The sequence below is a fragment of the Salmo salar genome, chromosome 11 (assembly GCF_965601325.2).
Source record: "Salmo salar chromosome 11, fSalSal1, whole genome shotgun sequence".
Taxonomy (NCBI): domain Eukaryota; kingdom Metazoa; phylum Chordata; class Actinopteri; order Salmoniformes; family Salmonidae; genus Salmo; species Salmo salar.
In genome coordinates this window covers 81,734,723-81,757,859 of record NC_138301.1, presented here as the reverse complement: position 1 = coordinate 81,757,859, position 23,137 = coordinate 81,734,723, and the positions used below count along the sequence as shown (strand labels likewise).

Genomic DNA, 23,137 nt, shown 5'->3' with positions numbered 1-23,137 from the left:
ATTCTGTTTCCATTGATCATCCTTGAGATGTTTCTATAACTTGATTGGAGTCCACCTGACGTAAATTCAATTGACTGGACATGATTTGGAAAGGCACACATCTGTTTATATAAGGTCCCACAGTTGACAGTGCTTGTCAGAGCAAAAACCAAGCCATGAGGTCGAAGGAATTGTTCGTAGATCTCCGAGACAGGATTGTGTCGGGCACAGATCTGGGGAAGGGTACCAGAAAATGTCTGCAGCATTAAAGGTCCACAAGAACACAGTGGCCTTCATCATTCTTAAATGGAAGACATTTGGAACCACCAAGACTCTTCCTAGAGCTGGCAGCCTGGTAAAACTGAGCAATTGGAGGAGAAGGGCCTTGGTCAGGGAAGTGACCAAGAACCCGATGAGCTCCTGAGTTCCTCTGTGGAGATGGGAGAACCTTTCAGAAGGACAACCATCTCTGCAGCACTCCACCAATCAGGCCTTTGTGGTAGAGCGGCCAGACGGAAGCCACTCCTCAGTAAAAGGCACAGGACAGCCTGTTTGGAGTTTGCCAAAAGGCACCTAAAGGACTCAGACCATGAGAAACAAAATTCTGTTATCTGATGAAACCAAGGTTGAATTTTCTTTGGCCTGAATACCAAGCGTCACGTCTGGAAGAAACCTGGCACCAATACGGTTAAGCATGGTGGTGGCAGTATCATGCTGTGGGGATGTTTTTCAACGGCAGGGACTGGGAGACTAGTCAGGATTGAGGGAAAGATAAATGGAGCAAAGTACAGAGAGATCCTTGATAAAAAACCTGCTCCAGAGCACTCAGGACCTCGGACTGGGGCGAAGGTTCACCTTCCAACAGGACAACGACCCTAAGCACACAGCCAAGACAACACAGGAGTGGCTTCGGGACAAGTCTCTATGTCCTTGAGTGGCCCAGCCAGAGCCCAGACTTGAATCCAATCAAACATCTCTGGAGAGACCTGAAAATAGCTGTGCTGCGACGCTCCTCATCCAACCTGACAGAGCTTGAGAGAATCTGCAGAGAAGAATGGGAGAAACTCCCCAAGTACAGGTGTGCCAAGCTTGTAGCGTCATACCCAAGAAGACTTGAGGCTGTAATTGCCGCCAAAGGTGCTTAAACAAAGTACTGAGTAAAGGGTCTGATGTAAATGGAAATTTCAGTTTTTAATTTAATATTTTCAAAAATGTCAAGAAAACAACTTATTTTTGCATTGTCATTATGGGGTATTGTGTGTAGATTGATGAGAAAAAAAGATTTCAATAAACTTTAGAATGAGGCTGTAATGTAACAAAATGTGGAAAAGGTCAAGGGGTCTGAATACTTTCCGAATGCACTGTATGTACGGTCACAATACAGAAGTGGTCAGATGAGGTGGGTGCTAAGCCACAGGACTGTTTTGCTAGCACATACTGGAATATGTTCCGGGACCCATTCGATGTCATTGATGCTTATAAGAAATCCCACTACGCCCTCCAACAAACCAAATAGGCAAAGCGACAATACAGGACTATCACAGATTACAAACTATCACAGATTACAAAGGGAAACCCAGTTACACCACTGAGTTTACCAGATGAGCGAAATGCCTTCTATGCTCGCTTTGAAGCAAGCAACACTAAACCATGCTTGAGAGCACCAGCTATTGATCACGCTCTCCGTAGCCGATGTAAGACCTTTAAACAGGTTAACATTCACAAGGCCAGACGGATTACCAGGACACATACTCAGAGCATGCACTGACCAGCTGGTAAGTGTCTTCACTGACATTTTCAACCTCTCCCTGATCCAGGCTGTAACTGGTTTTAACCGGTTCAGGGAAGAGAACGGAAACCAGAAAATAACATTTGTTCGAGGAACAGAACCAGACCCGAGAACGAAAATTATCTGTTTCGGAACAGAACTGTTATTATAAAATCATGGGAACCGCCTATGCAAAGCATTCACTGTAACTCAGAAACTTATTCTAGTGTCTGCCTGCCTGCCAGCTGAAATGTGTCTGTCTGTGTGTGTGTGTGTGTTTAGGCTACCTGCCTACATTGGATTTATAAACTTCAAAAAGGTAAGACGTGTTTTGTTTTTAATTCTGGTGCCGCTCTGCACGTACAAGCTTGTTAGCTAGCTAGCTTGTTATGTTAGCTAGCTAGCTTGTTAGCTAGCTCTGGTCTAGCTCTCAAACTCTAGGTGGCATTTTGTGTAATGTAATGATTCTGAGAGTCATAATCAACGGCTAGCTGTGGACCAACGTTAATTAAGCCAACTCTCTGAATTTCAAAGACATTCAAAGTTCCTTCATTGAAGCCGCTACTCCGTAGGTATAATTATGTGGACCTAATTCAGATAATGCATTACATTACAACAAGATGCCCAGCGCTTCATGCCCACGCTCTCCTCCCCCCCGCATTCTACACCACACTTGTCTGTCCAATGCATATATGTAGCTTGCCCACTCCATAGCAAGCTGCTCTATCCATTGTTAATTTAATGTTGAGCTAAATATATATGTATATATCTTTTTTTAAGTAGGTTTAAAAAGTAACAATATAGACCATTACTTCTTTTGGGTTCAAACCAGTACAGAACTTTATTTTGCTGGTCAAACAGCGGAATGTATTGAAAAACAGTACGGTTCTGTTCAGAATGGAACGATTGGAAAATAATTTCACTTCCCAACCCAATGGTCTGTAATACCTACATGTTTCAAGCAGACCACTATAGTCCCTGTGCCCAAGAACACCAAGGTACCCTGTCTAAATAACTATCACTCGCATCTGTACAAAAGAGAAATGCCATGGCGGCCGTGGTGCAATTTAGAAGTAGCCCCCCCCCCCAAAAAAAGTGACCAATACATTGTTTTCAAAGTAGCCCAATTTGGCAGGCACAGGTAACTGCATACTTGGAGTGTATCTGAAAGTGGGCGTTGCAAAAGAAGTGGGTGGATCAACAGGGATGGGTGTAACATCAGTGCTTCATTATTAGACAGCCATAGCGGGTGCACCGCGGTCAGCTTAATGTTTACATAGCAGGTTAAGAGAACTAACATACCACCAGAGATTCTGGGTTCGAGCCCAGGCTCTGTCGCAGCCGGCCGCGACCGGGAGGCCCAGCGTCGTCCGGGTTCGGCCGGCAGGGATATCCTTGTCTCATCGCGCACTAGCGACTCCTGTGGCTGGCCGGGCGCAGTGCACGCTGACCAGGTCGCCAAGTGTACGGTGTTTCCTCCGACACATTGGTGCGGCTGGCTTCCGGGTTGGATGTGCATTGTGTCTAGAAGCAGTGCGGCTTGGTTGGGTTGTGTTTTGGAGGACGCATGGCCCCCAACCTTCGCCTCTCCCGAGGCCGTACGGGAGTTGCAGCGATGAGACAAGACTGTAACTACTACCAATTGGATACAATGAAATTGGGCAGAAGAAAAGAAAAGAGAACTAACAGAGGAGAATTAACTAGGCAGGTTAAGAGAACTAACGTAGCAGGAGATTAGGAGAATGAGTTTAAGATTAGGAAAAGGGTTATGGGTTAGGTTTAGCAAAAATGTGTGGCAGGTTAGGAAAGGGGTTATGGGTTAGGTTTAGCTAAAATGCTATGGTTGTCAACAATGCACTCATCGTGCAGCCCAATCAGCCAAGCAAAACGATCTTGAGTGGAAAAAAATCTGCCCAATTAGCTGATTTGCTTTCCATACACCCACTTCTGTTGACTCAACCCCTTTCAGACACACTCCAGATAACTGGGAACTCGTGGAAAAAAACAAACTCAGACTGGGAAAAATCTATTTGAATCAAATCAAATTCTATTTGTCACATGCGCCGAATACAACAGGTGTAGACTTACTTGCAAGCACTTAACCAACAATTCAGTTCAATAAATAGAGGTAAGAAAACGTTTACTAAATGAACTAAAGTAAAACATTTTTTTTTTTTTTTTACTTTAGTTCATTTAGTAAACGTTTTCTTACCTCTATTTCTTGAACTGAATTGTTGGTTAAGTGCTTGCAAGTAAGCATTTCACGGTTGTATTCGGCGCATGTGACAAATAGAATTTGATTTGATTCAAATAGATTTTCCCCAGTCTGAGTTTGTTTTTTTCCACGCGTTCCCAGTTATCTTGAACGTAATGAAGTCTCAAGTCGGAGATGTTCGAGTGTTTCTTGTGTTTTGCATGTTACTGTTTAATAAAAAAAAAAAAAAGTTGTTTGAACGCGACATTTGCTTTTGCTGTCGCATAATGATTACGTAGGAGGAAGGATCGTAGCTGATTTGCACTCCTCCGTCTTTCCACTCCTAAATGATAAGCTAGGTAGCTACATTTTCATTTGAAGATAAAATGAGAGTAACATACATCTTGTTCGGATATTATGTTTTGATATCGAGTGTTCTTGTGAACGCGTTCGAACCAATCTCAACCACAATTGTCGGTGCGGGAGTAACGTTAGGCCTAGCAGCAGTGGGGCAGAAAATGTACAATCATTTACATGAAAGTTGCGAGCCAAAATGGGTTGCTTTTAATTCAACAGGTATGTGTACAGCTAAGCTATTAGATGGTTGATGTGTTAACGTGGTTTACTTAGGTTATTTGATAATGTAGACACAGTTAATCCCTTTGCGTTTTAGTCATCCAATTGCTTATTGATCTTCACCAATATACCATTGGCCTACTTTAGTGGGGCATGAAAAATTGTGTGGATGAAGGGCGGAAGGGTGGCGGGCAGCTTAAAAAAATATAAAACAATATCTAAAATCTATAAATGTATAATTCTTGTGAAATGTACAGTACTAGTCAAAAGTTTGGACACACCTACTCATTCAAGGGTTTTTCTTTATTTGACTATTTTCTCCATTGTAGAATAATAGTGAAGACTATGAACTCAAACATATGAAATAACGCATATGGAATCATGTAGTAACCGACAAAGTGTTAAACAAATCAAAATGTATTTTATATTTGAGATTCTTCAAAGTGGCCACCCTTTGCCTTGATGACAGCTTTGCACTCTCTTGGCATTTTCCTAACCAGCTTCTTGGGGTTGTCACCTGGAATGCATTTCAATTAACAGGTGTGCCTTGTTAAAAGTTCATTTGTGGAATTTCTTTCTTTGTGTTGTGTTGCGACAAGGTAGTGGTGGTATACAGAAGATAGCCCTATTTGGTAAAAGACCAAGTCCATATTATGGCAAGAACAGCTCAAATAAGCAAAGAGAAACGACAGTCCATCATTACTTTGACATTAAGTTCAGTCAAACCTTAAAATTTCAAGAACTTTGAAAATGTCTTCAAGTGCAGTCTAAAAAAACCATCACTCACTATGATGAAACTGGCTCTCATGAGGACTGCCACAGGAAAGGAAGACCTAGTGTTACCTCTGCTGCAGAGAATAAGTTCATTAGAGTTCCCAGCCTCAGAAATTGCAGGCCAAATAAATGCATCACAGAGTTCAAGTAACAGAGACATCTGAACAACTGTTCAGAGGGGACTGCGTGAATCAAGCCTTCAAATTGTACTTGTCACATGCGCCGAATAAAACAGACCTTACGGTAAAATGCTTACTTACAAGCCCTTAACCAGCAATGCAGTTTTAAGAAAAATACCTACAAAATGTTTCAATTAAAGTAACAAAATAACAATAGCGAGGCTATATACAGGGGGTTCCGGTACAGAGTCAATGTGCGGGGGCACCGGTTAGTCGAGGTAATATGTACATATATACATATACATTTACATTACATTTAAGTCATTTAGCAGACGCTCTTATTCAGAGCGACTTACAAATTGGTGCATTCACCTTATGATATCCAGTGGAACAACCACTTTACAATAGTGCTTCTAAATCTTTTAAGGGGGGGGGGGGGGGGGGTAGAAGGATTACTTTATCCTATCCTAGGTATTCCTTAAAGAGGTGGGGTTTCAGGTGTCTCCGGAAGGTGGTGATTGACTCCGCTGTCCTGGCGTCGTGAGGGAGCTTGTTCCACCATTGGGGTGCCAGAGCAGCGAACAGTTTTGACTGGGCTGAGCGGGAACTGTGCTTCCTCAGAGGTAGGGGGGCCAGCAGGCCAGAGGTGGATGAACGCAGTGCCCTTGTTTGGGTGTAGGGCCTGATCAGAGCCTGAAGGTATGGAGGTGCTGTTCCCTTCACAGCTCCGTAGGCAATCACCATGGTCTTGTAGCGGATGCGAGCTTCAACTGGAAGCCAGTGGAGAGAGCGGAGGAGCGGGGTGACGTGAGAGAACTTGGGAAGGTTGAACACCAGACGGGCTGCGGTGTTCTGGATGAGTTGTAGGGGTTTAATGGCACAGGCAGGGAGCCCAGCCAACAGCGAGTTGCAGTAATCCAGACGGGAGATGACAAGTGCCTGGATTAGGACCTGCGCTGCTTCCTGTGTGAGGCAGGGTCGTACTCTGCGAATGTTGTAGAGCATGAACCTACAGGATCGGGTTACCGCCTTGATGTTAGTGGAGAACGACAGGGTGTTGTCCAGGATCACGCCAAGGTTCTTAGCACTCTGGGATGAGGACACAAGGGAGTTGTCAACCGTGATGGCGAGATCATGGAACGGGCAGTCCTTCCTCGGGAGGAAGAGCAGCTCCGTCTTGCCGAGGTTCAGCTTGAGCTGGTGATCCGTCATCCACACTGATATGTCTGACAGACATGCAGAGATGCGATTCGCCGCCTGGTTATCAGAAGGGGGAAAGGAGAAGATTAATTGTGTGTCGTCTGCATAGCAATGATAGGAGAGACCATGTGAGGATATGACAGAGCCAAGTGACTTGGTGTATAGCGAGAATAGGAGAGGGCCTAGAACAGAGCCCTGGGGGACACCAGTGGTGAGAGCGCATGGTGCGGAGACAGATTCTCGCCACGCCACCTGGTAGGAGCGACCTGTCAGGTAGGACGCAATCCAAGCGTGGGCCGCGCCGGAGATGCCCAACTCGGAGAGGGTGGAGAGGAGGATCTGATGGTTCACAGTATCAAAGGCAGCAGATAGATCTAGAAGGATGAGAGCAGAGGAGAGAGAGTTAGCTTTAGCAGTGCGGAGAGCCTCCGTGACACAGAGAAGAGCAGTCTCAGTTGAATGCCCAGTCTTGAAACCTGACTGATTAGGATCAAGAAGGTCATTCTGAGAGAGATAGCAGGAGAGCTGGCCAAGGACGGCACGTTCAAGAGTTTTGGAGAGAAAAGAAAGAAGGGATACTGGTCTGTAGTTGTTGATATCGGAGGGGTCGAGTGTAGGTTTTTTCAGAAGGGGTGCAACTCTCGCTCTCTTGAAGACGGAAGGGACGTAGCCAGCGGTCAAGGATGAGTTGATGAGCGAGGTGAGGAAGGGGAGAAGGTCTCCGGAAATGGTCTGGAGAAGAGAGGAGGGGATAGGGTCAAGTGGGCAGGTTGTTGGACGGCCGGCCGTCACAAGACGCGAGATTTCATCTGGGGAGAGAGGGGAGAAAGAGGTCAAAGCACAGGGTAGGGCAGTGTGAGCAGGACCAGCGGTGTCGTTTGACTTAGCAAACGAGGATCGGATATCGTCAACCTTCTTTTCAAAATGGTTGACGAAGTCATCCGCAGAGAGGGAGGAGGGGGGGAGGGGGAGGAGGATTCAGGAGGGAGGAGAAGGTAGCAAAGAGCTTCCTAGGGTTAGAGGCAGATGCTTGGAATTTAGAGTGGTAGAAAGTGGCTTTAGCAGCAGAGACAGAAGAGGAGAATGTAGAGAGGAGGGAGTGAAAGGATGCCAGGTCCGCAGGGAGGTGAGTTTTCCTCCATTTCCGCTCGGCTGCCCGGAGCCCTGTTCTGTGAGCTCGTAGTGAGTCGTCGAGCCACGGAGCAGGAGGGGAGGACCGAGCCGGCCTGGAGGATAGGGGACAGAGAAAATCAAAGGATGCAGAAAGGGAGGAGAGGAGGGTTGAGGAGGCAGAATCAGGAGATAGGTTGGAGAAGGTTTGAGCAGAGGGAAGAGATGATAGGATGGAAGAGGAGAGAGTAGCGGGAGAGAGAGAGCGAAGGTTGGGACGGCGCAATACCATCCGAGTAGGGGCAGAGTGAGAAGTGTTGGATGAGAGCAAGAGGGAAAAGGATACAAGGTAGTGGTCGGAGATTTGGAGGGGAGTTCCAATGAGATTAGTGGAAGAACAGCATCTAGTAAAGATGAGGTCAATCGTATTGCCTGCCTTGTGAGTAGGGGGGGAAGGTGAGAGGGTGAGGTCAAAAGAGGAGAGGAGTGGAAAGAAGGAGGCAGAGAGGAATGAGTCAAAGGTAGACGTGGGGAGGTTAAAGTCACCCAGAACTGTGAGAGGTGAGCCATCCTCAGGAAAGGAACTTATCAAGGTGTCAAGCTCATTGATGAACTCTCCAAGGGAACCTGGAGGGCGATAAATGATAAGGATGTTAAGCTTGAAAGGGCTGGTAACTGTGACAGCATGGAATTCAAATGAGGAGATAGACAGATGGGTCAGGGGAGAAAGAGAGAATGTCCACTTGGGAGAGATGAGGATTCCAGTGCCACCACCCCGCTGGCTCGATGCTCTAGGGGTATGCGAGAACACGTGGGCAGACGAAGAGAGAGCAGTAGGAGTAGCAGTGTTATCTGTGGTAATCCATGTTTCCGTCAGCGCCAGGAAGTCTAGGGACTGGAGGGTAGCATAGGCTGAGATGAACTCAGCCTTGTTGGCTGCAGACCGGCAGTTCCAGAGGCTGCCGGAGACCTGGAACTCCACGTGGGTCGTGCGCGCTGGGACCACCAGGTTAGAGTGGCAGCGGCCACGCGGTGTGAAGCGTTTGTATGGCCTGTGCAGAGAGGAGAGAACAGGGATAGACAGACACATAGTTGACAAGCTACAGAAGTGTTGTTTCTTGTATTATTGTCTCTTGTGTCTTTAGAGAACTGTTTCACTTTGATATCCTTTTTCTTCTGTCCTGATTTTCTCTTTCTTTTCTTCTGTTAACTAGATATTCTTTGTACATGTAGGTAGAGTTGTTAAAGTGACTATGCATAGATAATAAAAGAGTAGCAGCAGTGTAAAAGAGGTGGGGGAGGGGGGAGCAATGCAAATAGTCTGGGTAGCCATTTGATTAGATGTTCAGGAGTCTTATGGCTTGGGGGTAGAAGCTGTTTAGAAGCCTCTTGGACCTAGACTTGGTGTGCCGGTACCACTTGCTGTGTGGTAGCAGAGAGAACAGTCAATGACTAGGGTAGCTGGAGTCTTTGACTATTTTTAGGGCCTTCCCCTGACACTGCCTGGTATATAGGTCCAGGATGGCAGGAAGCTTGGCCCCAGTGATGTACTGGGCTGTATGCACTACCCTCTAGTGCCTTGCGGTCAGAGGCCGACTAGTTGCCATACCAGGCAGTGATGCAACCAGTCAGCTATAGAACCTTTTGAGGATCTGAGGACCCATGTCAAATCTTTTCAGTGTCCTGATGGGGAATTGGTTTGGTCCTGCCCTCTTCACGACTGTCTTAGTGTACTTGGACCATGTTAGTTTGTTGGTGATGTGGACACCAAGGAACTTGAAGCTCTCAAACTGCTCCACTACAGCCCCGTCAATGAGAATGGGGGCGTGCTCGGTCCTCCTTTTCCTGTAGTCCACTATACATTTACATTTTACATTTTAGTCATTTAGCAGATGCTCTTATCCAGAGCGACTTACAGTAGTGTATGCATACATTTCATTTCATGCATTTTTTTTTACATTTTTTATTAAAAACAATTGTACTGGCCCCCCGTGGGAATCGAACCCACAACCCTGACGTTGCACACACCATGCTGGCGTTGCAAACACCATGCTCTACCAACTGAGCCACAGGGAAACTATCATCTTTGTCTTGATCACGTTGAGGGAGAGGTTGTTGTTTAGGCACCACACTGCGAGGTCTCTGACCTCCTCCCTATAGGCAGTCTCGTCATTGTCGGTGATCAGGCCTACCACTATTGTGTCATTGGTAAACTTAATGATGGTGTTTTAGTCGTGCTTGGTCGTGAGTGAACAGGGAGTACAGGAGGGGACTGAGTATGCACCCCTGAGGGGCCCCGTGTTGAGGTTCAGTGTGGCGGATGTGTTGTTACCTGGGGTGGCCCGTTAGGAAGTCCAGGATCCAGTTGCAGAGGGAGGTGTTTAATCCCAGGGTCCTTAGCTTAGTGATGAGCTTTGAGGACACTATGGTGTTGAACACTGAGCTGTAGTCAATGATTAGCATTTTCACATAAGTGTTCCTTTTGTCCAGGTGGGAAAGGGCACTGTTGATGCAATAGAGATTGCATCATCTGTGGATCTGTTCGGGCGGTTTCTGGGATAATAGTGTTGTGAGCCATGACCAGCCTTTCAAAGAACTTCATGGCTACAGATGTGAGTGCTACGGGTCGGTAGTCATTTCGGCAGATTACCTTAGTGTTCTTGGGTACAGGGACTATATTGGTCTGCTTGAAACATGTTGGTATTACTGACTCAGACAGGGAGAGGTTGATAATGTCAGTGAAGACACTTGCCAGTTGGTCAGCGCATGTTTCCTGCTTTAATTTTTGTTTGTAAGCAGGAATCAGGAGGATAGTATTATGGTCAGATTTGCCAAATGGAGGGAGAGCTTTGTACACATCTCTGTGTTTGGAGTAAAGGTGGTGTAGAGTTTTTTTCCCCCCTTCTGGTTGCACATTTAACATGCAGGTAGATATTAGGTAAAATGGATTTAAGTTCCCCTGCATTAAAGTCCCCGGCCACTATGAGCGCCGCCTCTGGATGAGCGTTTTCCTGTTTGCTTATGACCGTATACAGCTCATTGAGTGCGGTCTTAGTGCCAGCATCGGTGTGTGGTGGTAAATAGATAGCTACGAAGAATATAGATATAAAATCTTTAGGTAGATAGTGTGGTCTACAGCTTATCATGAGATACTCTACCTCAGGCGACTTGCTTGCTTGGGCCAAGAAACATGAGCAATGGATATTAGACCAGTGGAAATCTGTCCTTTGGTCTGATGAGTCCAAATTTGAGATTTTTGGTTGCAACCGTCGTGTCTTTGAGACAGAATAGGTGAACGGATGATCTCCGCATGTATAGTTCTCACCGTGAAGCACGGAGGAGGAGGTGGTGATGGTGTGGGGGTGCTTTGCTGGTGACACTGTCAGTGATGTATTTAGAATTCAAGGCACACTTAAACAGCATGGCTACTACAGCATTCTTTCCATCGATACGCCATCCCATCTGGTTTGCGCTTAGTGGGACACCTCCAGGCTATATAAGGGCAATTTGACCAAGAAGGAGAGTGATGGAGTGCTGCGTCAGATTACCTGGCCTCCACAATCACCCAACCTCAACCCAATTGAAATGGTTTGGGATGAGCAGAGTGAAGGAAAAGCAGCCAACAAGTGCTCAGCATATGTGGGAACTCCTTTAAGACTGTTGGAAAAGCATTCCAGGTGAAGCTGGTTGAGAGAATGCCAAGAGTGTGCAAAGCTGTCATCAAGACAAAGGGTTGCTACTTTGAAGAATCTAAAATATACAATATATTTAGATTTAACATTTTTTGGTTACTACATGATTCCATATGTGTTATTTCATAGTTTTGATGTCTTCACTATTATTCTACAATGTAGAAAATAATTAAAATAAAGAAAAACCCTTGAATGAGTAGGTGTGTCCAAAGGTTTGACTAGTACTGTATATCTATAGGCTATTTTGAGGTTTGTATTTAATTAGTTTAGGCTCTGACATCAGTGTGTAAGCTTTAGGGGTCTAATGCCGCATTCAAAACAACTGGGAACTCGGAAATCTCCAACTTCAGTACGTTCAAAACAACTGGGAACTCGGGGGAAAAAAACTAGCTCAGACTGGGAAAAATCGATTTGAACGGTCGTCCAACTCGGAATTCCAACTCGGGCCTATTTCTATAAAGTCCAAAGAAGAGGCCTGAAGGAGGAGAGATTACTAGAAACACATTTTTACCCTTTTATCTGTGGATTAATTGTCGAGGTAAAGGACCTTGTGCATTTCCGGTAAAATAACAACCCAATGTTTATATCCCAGGACAAATTAGCTAGCAACCACTAGCTAAATTGCCATTTAATGTTTTAATGCTTGGCAAAATCAACATGCATACGAGTGGTCTGGTCAGCATGTAACTGTACACGCGGCAAATAAGAGCCCCAAGTGGAGGTGTCATAATACCCATAAAACCTAGTGGTCAAACAGGGAAATGGTTCCAATCATTTTTCTACCATTTTTTCCCCGTAAGGGATTTTAGAAACACTGAAAATAAGGACTGTGTTTCGTGTAGGCTTACCCTGGTGTGACGTTTTGATAACCATGTAAATCTCTTTCGGACAAGGTGACTTATCAATATATTTGGCTCTATTTACTCACAGATTCAAAAATGCTAATTAGCATCAAAGTACACAGGCAAAAAAATCCCTGCAAGCTCCTGCACATCATCTCTAGCTTGACACCTTTGCTATCAGATGTTGTGTCAGTTTCAAACCCACACAAGACAGTTAACAGAATTGTCTATTTAAAGAAATGTTGCCAATTTATTCATTACTACATTAAGCTAACATTAGATAGTTAATCCAGGGATTCTAACTTTTGCCTTGATTTGGCAGTCTTGGCCATATCATCATGGCATTTGTAGTTCTTTATGATATCCACATTAGCAGCAAATTAGCATTTCATTTTGCGGGGGGGGGTGGGGGGGGGGGGGTGGTGGTGGTGGTAATACAGGTGAATATATTGATAAAAGTCACCTTGTCCTAGAGAGATTTACATGGTTATCAAAACGTCACGCCAGGGTAAGCCTTCACTGAAACAGACCTTATTTTACACCCTTATTCTACTATAGCCTACACGCCAATCGCCAAATGGGAACAGGCAGAAAAATCGATCCACTGAGGCAAGAAGGACAACGTCGGGAGTTTAATTCACTTAGAGAGAAGTAATATTTGGGAAATAGTTGGTGAAGTGGTAAAAGAGGATGATAGTAGTGCCGGCTATGTTGTGTGTGATGATTGTGAGGCGCTACACAAATTTGACAGTTACAAGAAAGGGACTTCAAATAGGCCTATGCACATGAAGGGAACTGTAACCTAGGCTACTGTTCAGATGGGTTGAATGGAAACTGAAATCTGGACACTGACTGTAAGTCTATAACCACTGACATAGCCTTAATAGTAACTCCTGCAGATTTAAGCATTGCTTGCAGTAAAATTATACACCAAATGTAGGCACAATTTTGACTCGGGAACAGGAGTGGAGAATTTTTTATTTTTTTTCAGCATCTTATGAGAATGCATAGTTAGCACCTCTACAGACGGTATCTATCTTTATCAGCATCATAAGCTATTTCAACCACACAAAATATGCATCCAAGCCCCAACTGAAATCATATCAGAAACATTTTGGGTCATTTTCACAGCTTAAATGTATTTCCTTCGCAAAAGAGGCAAAGATGACAGAGAGAACTTTACTGATGTCAACTAGATTGAAGCATTCATTCTGGTGAGCAAGGGTTTATTTATTCTTCCAGTGCAACATATGACAGAAGAGAAGCTGCATGTATCTAATTGTAGGAGTTTACCAACAAATCGTCTACCAAAATGTCTGAAATTATAACCAGAAACCAAGCCTAAATCAGTCAAAAAAAATCCTTCCACCATCTCTAACTGTAGCCTACAGTGGAGTTTCTATATTAGCAGGTTAGGGTCGGGTGCTGGCCACAGATTTTCACTTTATCACATATAGTCTGGCGGTTGCTGATCGGTTATTAGCAATTGCGGGCGGGTGGGGGTGAACAAACAGCTGACCTGCGCACCACTAGCCTACTTAGCAGCTGTACCCTACATGCATAACTAATCACATGTTATGAAGATAACCACCTGTAATTAGTATGGAAATAATGGTGGTGTATTCATAGCACGTCCCATTCATTGACACTAATAATCAATTTCTGCCCTGTCATCAGGTTTGGAAGTGGCCCTAGATCAGAAGCTGTTTGGTCAACATGTTGCCTCCAGAGTCGTCCAGAAAGCTGTAACGGGTTTCATGAACAATAAAAACCCTAAAAAGCCCCTGGTGCTCTCTCTACATGGCTGGACTGGCACAGGGAAGAACTTAGTCAGCCAGTTGATAGCTGAAAACATCTACAAGGAGGGCATGGCCAGCAGTTTCATCCATCAGTTTGTGTCTACAGCTCACTTCCTTCATCTGAGTCAGATTGAAAACTACAAGGTAAAACAAGTATTTTGTTATATTGAATGAAATACAATATAGTATCTCGTAACCGTGGCAGAGAAATTCTCAATGGAGAATTAGGTTGTAAAAAATAAAATCACTATTATGCATATTCTATATTGGGGTATTCAAATCTTACCCTACGAGTTCCAGAGTACTGATGGTTTTCTGTTCTACCTGATTATTAATTGTACCCACCTGGTGTCCCAGGTCTAAATCAGTCCCTGGTTAGATGGGAAGAATGGAAAAAATACATTTGAACTGGCTTCAAGGCCCAGATTTGAATTTGATGGTTCTATATGATAGAGAATGTATAGCTGAAAAGAATTTGTACATGTATTTTGCGGCTATGCTGTAAACTGTCTTCACTGCTGTAGATAAGTCTGTGTTTAAACTGTTGTGACCATCCCTCAGTCTCAGCTGCAGCAGTGGATCAAAGGCAACGTCACCAACTGCCCGCGTTCCATGTTCATCTTTGACGAGATGGACAAGATGCACCCTGGCCTGATTGACTGTATAAAGCCCTACTTGGATTACTACGAATATCTGGACGGGGTCTCCTACCGCCAAGCCATCTTCATCTTCCTCAGGTAGGGCAGACAGACCAGCAATGTGTGATAAGAATTCATGTGTTGTTTTTGGAGACTTTTGTATTTTTTAAACTGGATTTACATTCAAATACAGTATAGTAGTCATCAATCATCCTATCTTTCCCGCAACTTAACGACTCGTTGTAGTGACCATATTTTTACTTAGCTGAAAATCAGCTGTGAATCAGATACGGAACCCCAAAATTAAAGTTGAGTTACTTCAGATTTTGCAAATAAAATCACCACGCGGACCACCTATTGGGGAACCCTGACCTAGGCCCGACATGACCCTAATGCATTTATAAACTACCCAATATCCGGACCAGTGAAAATTCTGTTCGGGCTTGTAGATTTTTGGCCAACAGGTCCGACCGGACCAGTGAGAAGAAGAAAAAAAAACCCACTTTGGACCACATTTAATATCTATTAGTTTGTTTTGCTCATCTCCATAGTAACGCTGGAGGAGAGCACATCACGCAGGTGGTTCTGGACTTCTGGAAAGCAGGTCGAGACCGAGAGGAGATCAAGCTGCAACACTTAGAACCAGCTCTCTCCCTGTCCGTGTTCAACAGCAAGCAGAGTAAGCCACCTCTTTGCCGTCCTTTAGGGCTGAAGCCTAACTTATGCATTTTGGTAACCCTTTTCCATATTTAACAAATCATACACTATATGTACAAAAGTATGTAGACACCCCTTCAAATTAGTGAATTTGGACATTTCAGCCACACCTGTTGCTGACCGGTGTATAAAATCGAGCACACAGCCATGCATTCTCCATAGACAAACATTGGCAGGAAAATGGCCTTACTGAAGAGCTCAGTGAATTTCAACGTGGCACTATCATAGGATGCCACCTTTTCAACAAGTCAGTTCGTCAAATTTCTGCCCTGCAAGAGATGCTCCGTTCAACTGTATGTGCTGTTATTGTGAAGTGGAAACGTTTAGGAGCAACAACGGCTCAGCCGCGAAGTGGTATGCCACACAAGCTCACAGAACGGGACCGCCGAGTGCTGAAGTGCGTAGCACGTAAAAATAGTTTGTCCTCGGTTGCAACACTCACTACCGAGTTCCAAACTGCCTCTGGAGCAACGTCAGCACAAGAACACTTAGTCGGAAGCTTCATGAAATGGGTTTCCTTTGCCGCACACAAGCCTAAGGTTTCCATGGCCGCACACAAGCCTAAGATCACCATGCGCAATGCCAAGTTTCAGCTGGAATGGTGTAAAGCTCACCGCCATTGGACTCTGGAGCAGTGGAAACGCGTTCTCTGGTGTGATGAATCACGCTTCACCATCTGGCAGTGTGACGGATGAATCTGGGTTTGGCGGATGCCAGGAGAACGCTACCTGGCCGAATGCATAGTGCCAACTGTAAAGTTTTGTGGAGGAGGAATAATTGTCTGGGGCTGTTTTTCATGGTTCGGGCTAGGCCCCTTAGTTCCACTAAAGGGAAATCTTAACGCTGCAGCATACAATGACATTCTAGACGATTCTGTGCTTCCACCTTTGTGGCAACAGTTTGGGGAAGGCCCTTTCCTGTTTCAACATGACAATGCTCCCGTGCACAAAGCGATGTCCATACAGAAATGGTTTGTCGAGATTGGTGTGGAAGAACTTGACTGGGCTGCACAGAGCCCTGACCTCAACTCCATCGAACACATTTGGGATGAATTGGAACGCCGGCTGCGAGCCAGGCCTAATTGCCCAACATCAGTTCCTGACCTCACTAATGCTCATGGCTGACTGGAAGCATGTCCCCGCTGCAAGGTTCCAACATCTAGTGGAAAGCCTTCCCAGAAGAGTGGAGGCTGTTATAGCAGCAAAGGGGGGACGAACTCCATATTAATGCCCATCATTTTGGAATGAGATGTTTGACGAGCAGGTGTCGACATACTTTTGGTCATGTAGTGTATGTTTCTCTTAGGTTAGGATTTTTCCCTTTGTTACTAAGCCTGGGGTTAGAAGAATTGGGATGTTATTGGAGACTTTTCAGTCCTTCAGTACAAAGATGACCTGTGTTGTATCTCTCTATTCTGTCCATCTGCCTTTCTTGCTCCTGCCTATCTTATGACTATCCTTACCCCAGAGGCACTTGTGTACATTTGAGAGGAATTGGTGGTAGTGTCTTCTTGCCTATCTTATGACTGTGTCCCCCCTCCCTCCCTTTCTGTGTAGGTGGGTTGTGGCACACCAGTCTGATAGACAAGAACCTAGTTGACTTCTTCATCCCTTTCCTGCCTCTGGAGTACAGACACGTGCTGCTGTGTGGCATGGCAGAGATGTCCGCCAAGGGCCTGAAGCCCGACCGGGACGTGGTCGACCAGATGGCCAGAGAATTGGTCTATTTCCCCAAGAGCGAGAAGATCTTCTCCATCAATGGCTGCAAGACCATCGGTGGCAAGCTAGATTACTACACGTAGTGTGTGTTTGAGATCAACTACGTTGCTGCCAGCAGCTGCAGACTGACCGATCTAATCACAATGAGTAGTAATTTAGGATGAAAGGTGGTTTGTATGTCTGATCAGTCAGTCTTCCGTTGCTGACGGAAATGTAGACTATCTCAGAGGAAACAGCTACTGTATCTATCTACCTCCTACTCTACTGTGTGCTCTTTCTTAATGAGAACATCTCCGCCAGTCGGAGTGAGGAAGTCAGTGACTGAACCCAGAAAGGGAATGATGACCTGCCCATCAGGTCTCCCAATGTCAACACAACCATGTGGAGGACATCAACGGTATTGCTCTGATGGCACTTCTACCTGAAGATGAACCAATGGACTACTGAGAGAGAGGAGGGTGAATTGAAGGAGAGCCATTTTTTTTTTTATTAACTCAGGGAAGTGTTAAAGTTATCCTTTTTAACCAATCAATGTGCTTGATGCTAACTTATATATTCTGTAAATGAGAATCTACAAAAACAATTACATTTTTTTTCAGGGAATTCTGCTGCACATGAACTCATTGGCAATTGAAAACGAGTTGTATATTAGAAACAAATGTGGTTTAAAGTTACAATTTGTAATAATTTGTGAAACCAAACAGCAGCCCTGCCACTTGGTTTGCTGTTAATCTAAGGGATGCCAGGGCCCGAGAAATGTAACCACTCTCTCCAAATGATAGAGGGTGCTATGGATGCAAGAGCTCACACAGTCCATGAGATCAACGTGATAGTTATATTCGTCAAGAATCAATGTGTAAATATTGTTAATTGAAATAAGAATTGAACAGCTGTAACTTGCAGATTGCACCATTTTTAATTGTCATTAAAAACGTAGCACTGAAATATTGTGCATTTGTGGTGCACGGGATACCCATAAATTGTGTATTTTATATCTGTCGTCAATACAGATATCTAGACATGGAAAAATCCACCTTAAAACTTACATATAATTTGCCTTTATTTTTTATCCTTACTCATTCACCAGAAGCATTGTGTACATTTCAACATCTGTTGTCAGTTTAGCAAGTATTTAGTGTGCAGTCCACACTTTTTTTCATTTTTCACTTATTTCAAGATTGATCCAGATTTGTCGTAATCATTTAATTGAGTAGCCCAACAGCCCTGTGTCTGTAAATCTAATGTATTTTTTTGTATGTATATATATATATCTTAATCACGATGAAACAATTATGTTTTTGTTGTACAATTGTATACTGTGCCTTACAGTTGGCATGCAGTTACTGTTCTCAATCTAAACCATGCACAAAAAATGATTACAGGAAGGAAGGTTCACTATTTTTCAGTCAAATGGTTTTTATATAGGAAAAATGTGTTTTTGTTTTACTTTTGTTTGAGTACATGCAGTGGTGTAAAAATACTTTAGAGTACTACCTAAGAAGTTTTCTTTGCTATCTGTTCTTTACTATTTGTATTTTTGTCATTTTTTACTTCACTACATTCCTAATGAAAATAATGTACATTTTCCCTGACCCCCAAAAGAACTTGTCAAATTCACGCACTTATCAAGAAAACATGTGGTCATCCCTGCTGCCTCTGATCTAGTGGACTCACTAAACACAAATACATATTTTGTAAATTATGTCTGAGTATTAGTCTGCAACTGGCTATCAGTACATTTTTCGAACTAGAAAATCGTGCTATCTGCTTTGCTTAATATAAGGAATTTGAAATTATTTTTACTTTTGATACTTATGTATATTTAGAACCAAGTACTTTTAGACTTTTACTCAAGTAGTATTTTACTGGGTGACTTTCACTTTTACTTGAGTAACTTTTTATTAAGGTATCTATACTTTTACTCAAGTATGACAATTGGGTACTTTTTTCACCACTGAGTACATGAAATATCAAAGGTTGAAGGAAATGTAAGAACTCCTACTCTCTTCTGCCACCTGGTGGTAAAAGATAGAGGATTGGTTGCAATAGAAACAAAATGAGGGGATTGATCATCAGCAAAACTAATCCTAGGTCAGCACTCATTATCAGCAAAACATCCTATTTCAGAATTAAAGCGTCTCTGAGTAGGAGTGCATATTGAATAAGATTACATGGGCCGGGGGGACCTAATCTTAGATAAGAAGTCTCCTACTCTTAGACACTATGAAAATGGGCCCAGATCTAAGCATCTGTGGAAATCTGGCAATGTTGACAAAGTCAAAAGTTAGTCCCATGTTCAGTTTACCTGTGACAATGAGGGAGTGGAGCTCACTGTCAAAGAAGTTATGACAGAAAAAGTAATTCTTATAACACAGATGTAGTGCCCTTGGTGGAATAAATCTGCAGGAGGGAAGAGGAAGGCAGCAGAGTGATTGACAGCTAGCTGGGTCTGGGTTCTGTTGTAGCCGGGGAACGTGAGGAGGAAGGAGACTCCTAGGTAATGTGGAGGAGGTGATGTTGAAGCTGTGGCCCCATAACACCTTTGGCCCCTGGAGCCCCCTCCCACTGGGGCAGTCAGGGCGATATTAGGCTGTAGCAGTAGATCTGTGTAGATCACCTCAGCATAGGATGCTACTGAACCAAAATCAATTACTTCAAATTAGAGGTCAACCGATTATGATTTTTCAACGCTGATACCGATTATTGGAGGACCAAAAAACCGATACCGATTAATCGGCCGATTTTTTATATATACATTTGTAATAAATGACAATTACAAAAATACTGAATGAACAATGAACACTTATTTTAACTTAATACATAAATAAAACCAATTTAGTCAAATAAATAATGAAACATGTACAATTTGGTTTAAATAATGCAAAAACAGTGTTGGAGAAGAAAGTAAAAGTGCAATATGTGCCATGTAAAAAAGCTAACATTTAAGTTCCTTGCTCAGAACATGAGAACATATGAAAGCTGGTGGTTCCTTTTAACATGAGTCTTCAATATTCCCAGTTAAGTTTTAGATTGTTGTTATTATAGGAATTATAAGACTATTTCTCTCTATACCATTTGTATTTCATATACCTTTGTCTATTGCATGTTTTTATGGGCACTTAATATTGCCAGCCTAATCTCGGGAGTTGATAGGCTTGAAGTCATAAACAGCGCTGTGCATCCCAGCATTGCTAAGAGCTGCTGTTTGAATGAACGCTTACGAGCCTGCTGCTGCCTACCACCGCTCAGTCAGACTGCTCTATCAAATATCAAATCATATACTTAATTATAATAAACACACAAATACGAGCCTTTGATCATTTAATATGGTCAAATCCGGAAACTATCATTTTGAAAACAAAACGTTTATTCTTTCAGTGAAATACGGAATCTAAATATTACTGTTACATTGCACAACCTTCAATGTTGTCATAATTATGTAAAATTCTGGCAAATTAATGACGGTGTTTGTTAGGAATAAATGGCCTTTCAACAGTTCACAACGAGCCAGGCGGCCCAAACTGCTGCATATACCCTGACTCTGCTTGCACTAAACGCAAGAGTGACACAATTTCCCTAGTTAATATTGCCTGCTAACATGAATTTCTTTCAACTACATATGCAAGTTAAAAAAAATATACTTGTGTATTGATTTTAAGAAAGGCATTGATGTTTATAGTTAGGTACATTATTGCAACGATTGTGCTTTTTTCGTGAATGCGCTTTTGTTATATCATCAAGTTGAAGTAGGCTGTGATTCGATGATAAATGAACAGGCACCGCATTGATTATATGCAACGCAGAACAAGCTAGTTAACCTAGTAATATCATCAACCATGTGTAGTTAACTAGTGATTATGTGAAGATAGTTTTTTTCTAAGATAAGTTTAATGCTAGCTAGAAACTTACCTTGGCTCCTTGCAGCCACAAGGTCATTTTGATGCTGCACTCACGTGTAACAGGTGGTCAGCCTGCCACGCTGTCTCCTTGTGGATTGCAATGTAATCGGCCATAATCGGCGTCCAAAAAGGTCGATTGAAATCGACCCTAATTAATTAGCCATGCCGATTAATCGGTTGACCTCTACTTCAAATAAAGCATCCTTTCTACATATGTGGACAATACTCTATTGCCGATTTAGAGGGTGCTGAGGAGTATTTTTGTGTTATTTTCTCCACTCATACAGAAGTAATAAAGGCATAGTTCACATGAGAGACAGATTTATCATGGGGTTCTGCAACACCCTCAGCACCCCGACTTCCAGAGGCTATGTGCTTGTGTAAAGTACAAAACAATTAAAACTAGTTTTCTCACATACACCTGATAGGTGCAGTGAAATGTGCTGTTTTACAGGGTCAGCCATAGAAGTACAGTGCCCCTGGAGCAAATTAGGGTTAAGTGCCTTGCCCAAAGGCACATTGACAGATTTTTCACCTTGTCAGCTCGGGTATTCGAACCAGCAACCATTCGTTTACTGGCAGAACGCTCACCCCTGGCCCAACGCTCCTTTAACTGTTAGTTCTGAGGGTATTGTCTGTAATAATGATATGCACATTGAATTGAATTCCATTGCTTGAACTGAAACTGTCTGCCTTAGAAAGAAGCCCATTGTTACCACTGGCTAAATCTATGACGTTATAATGCCTATTCACTCTGTTCCATCTGACTGCAATCCACTGTCAGGCCACCCTGGCAAGTTAGAAACTTGATGTCCACTATAAAAAGCATCTAAACATTCTCACATTTCTTTTAGACTAACATTTAGTTTTCAACAGCAGAGATTTGTATAAACCTCAATCTCCAACTGTCCCATAGTAGTGAACGTGTAGGGGTCGGGACGAGAAACAGGTAGGAAGCGTTTCTTAGCCAGTCGAAATCATGAATCAGCTGGCATAATTTTTATGGATACAGTGCCTTGCAAAAGTATTCATCCACCTTGGTGTTTTTCCTATTTTGTTGCATTACAACCTGTAATTTAAATGGATTTTTATTCGAATTTCATGTAATGGACATAAACAAAATAGTCCAAATTGGTGAAGTGAAATGAAAAAAATAAACTTTTCAAAACATTCTCAAAAATAAAAAACTGAAAAGTTGTGTGTGCATATGTATTCACCCCCTTTGCTATGAAGCCCCTAAATAAGATCTGGTGCAACCAATTACCTTCAGAAGTCACATAATTAGTTAAATAAAGTCCACCTGTGTGCAATCTAAGTGTCACATGATCTCAGTATATATACACCTGTTCTGAAAGTTTCCAAAGTCTTCAACATCACCAACCAAGGGGCACCACCAAGCAAGCGGCACCATGAAGACCAAGGAGCTCTCAAAACAGGTCAGGGACAACGTTGTGGAGAAGTACAGATCGGGGTTGGGTTATAAAAAAACATCAGAAACATTGAACACCCCACGGAGCACCATTAAATCCATTATTAAAACATTTCAAGAATATGGCACCACAACAAACCTGCCAAGAGAGGGCTACCCACCAACACTCATGGACCAGGCAAGGAGGGCATTAATCACAGAGGCAACAAAGAGACCAAAGATAACCCCGAAGGAGCTGCAAAGCTCCACAGGGGAGATTGGAGTATCTGTCAATAGGACCACTTTAAGCCGTACACTCCACAGAGCTGGGCTTTACGGAAGAGTGGCCAGAAAGAGCCATTGCTTAAAGAAAAAAAAAAGAAAACACGTTTGGTGTTCGCCAAAAGGCACGTGGGAGACTCCCCAAACATATGGAAGAAAGTACTCTGGTCAGATGAGACTAAAATGGAGCTTTTTGGCCATCAAGGAAAACCTCTCATCACCCCGAGAACCTCATCCCCACAGTGAAGCATGGTGGTGGCAGCATCATGCCGTGGGGATGTTTTTCCATCGGCAGGGCATTGGAAACGGGTCAGAATTGAATGAATGATGGATGGCGCGAAATACAGGGAAATTCTTGAGGGGAACCTGTTTCAGTCTTCCAGAGGTTTGAGACTGGAACGGAGGTTCACCTTCCAACAGGA

The 23,137-nt window shown here is 43.4% G+C and overlaps 1 protein-coding gene across 1 annotated transcript; it reads left to right on the top strand.

Annotated features, from left to right (window-relative positions):
* The first annotated feature begins 3,561 nt into the window (after nt 1–3,561).
* On the top strand, nt 3,562–17,449 carry LOC106562947 (torsin-1A). The gene is made up of 6 exons (XM_082957559.1): nt 3,562–3,565; nt 4,241–4,300; nt 13,932–14,197; nt 14,615–14,790; nt 15,243–15,370; nt 16,965–17,449. Exons 1-6 carry the CDS (start codon nt 3,562–3,564, stop codon nt 17,207–17,209), a joined length of 879 nt encoding a protein of 292 aa, XP_082813685.1. The 3' UTR covers nt 17,210–17,449.
* The last annotated feature ends 5,688 nt before the right edge of the window (nt 17,450–23,137 follow it).

Excerpts from the sequence above, each read along its gene's own strand:
- LOC106562947 (XM_082957559.1), top strand. Across the intron at positions 4,301-13,931 it reads ACTCCTAAATGATAAGCTAG|GTTTGGAAGTGGCCCTAGAT; the intron begins GTAGCTACATTT and ends CCCTGTCATCAG. Across the intron at positions 14,198-14,614 it reads GTCAGATTGAAAACTACAAG|TCTCAGCTGCAGCAGTGGAT; the intron begins GTAAAACAAGTA and ends ACCATCCCTCAG.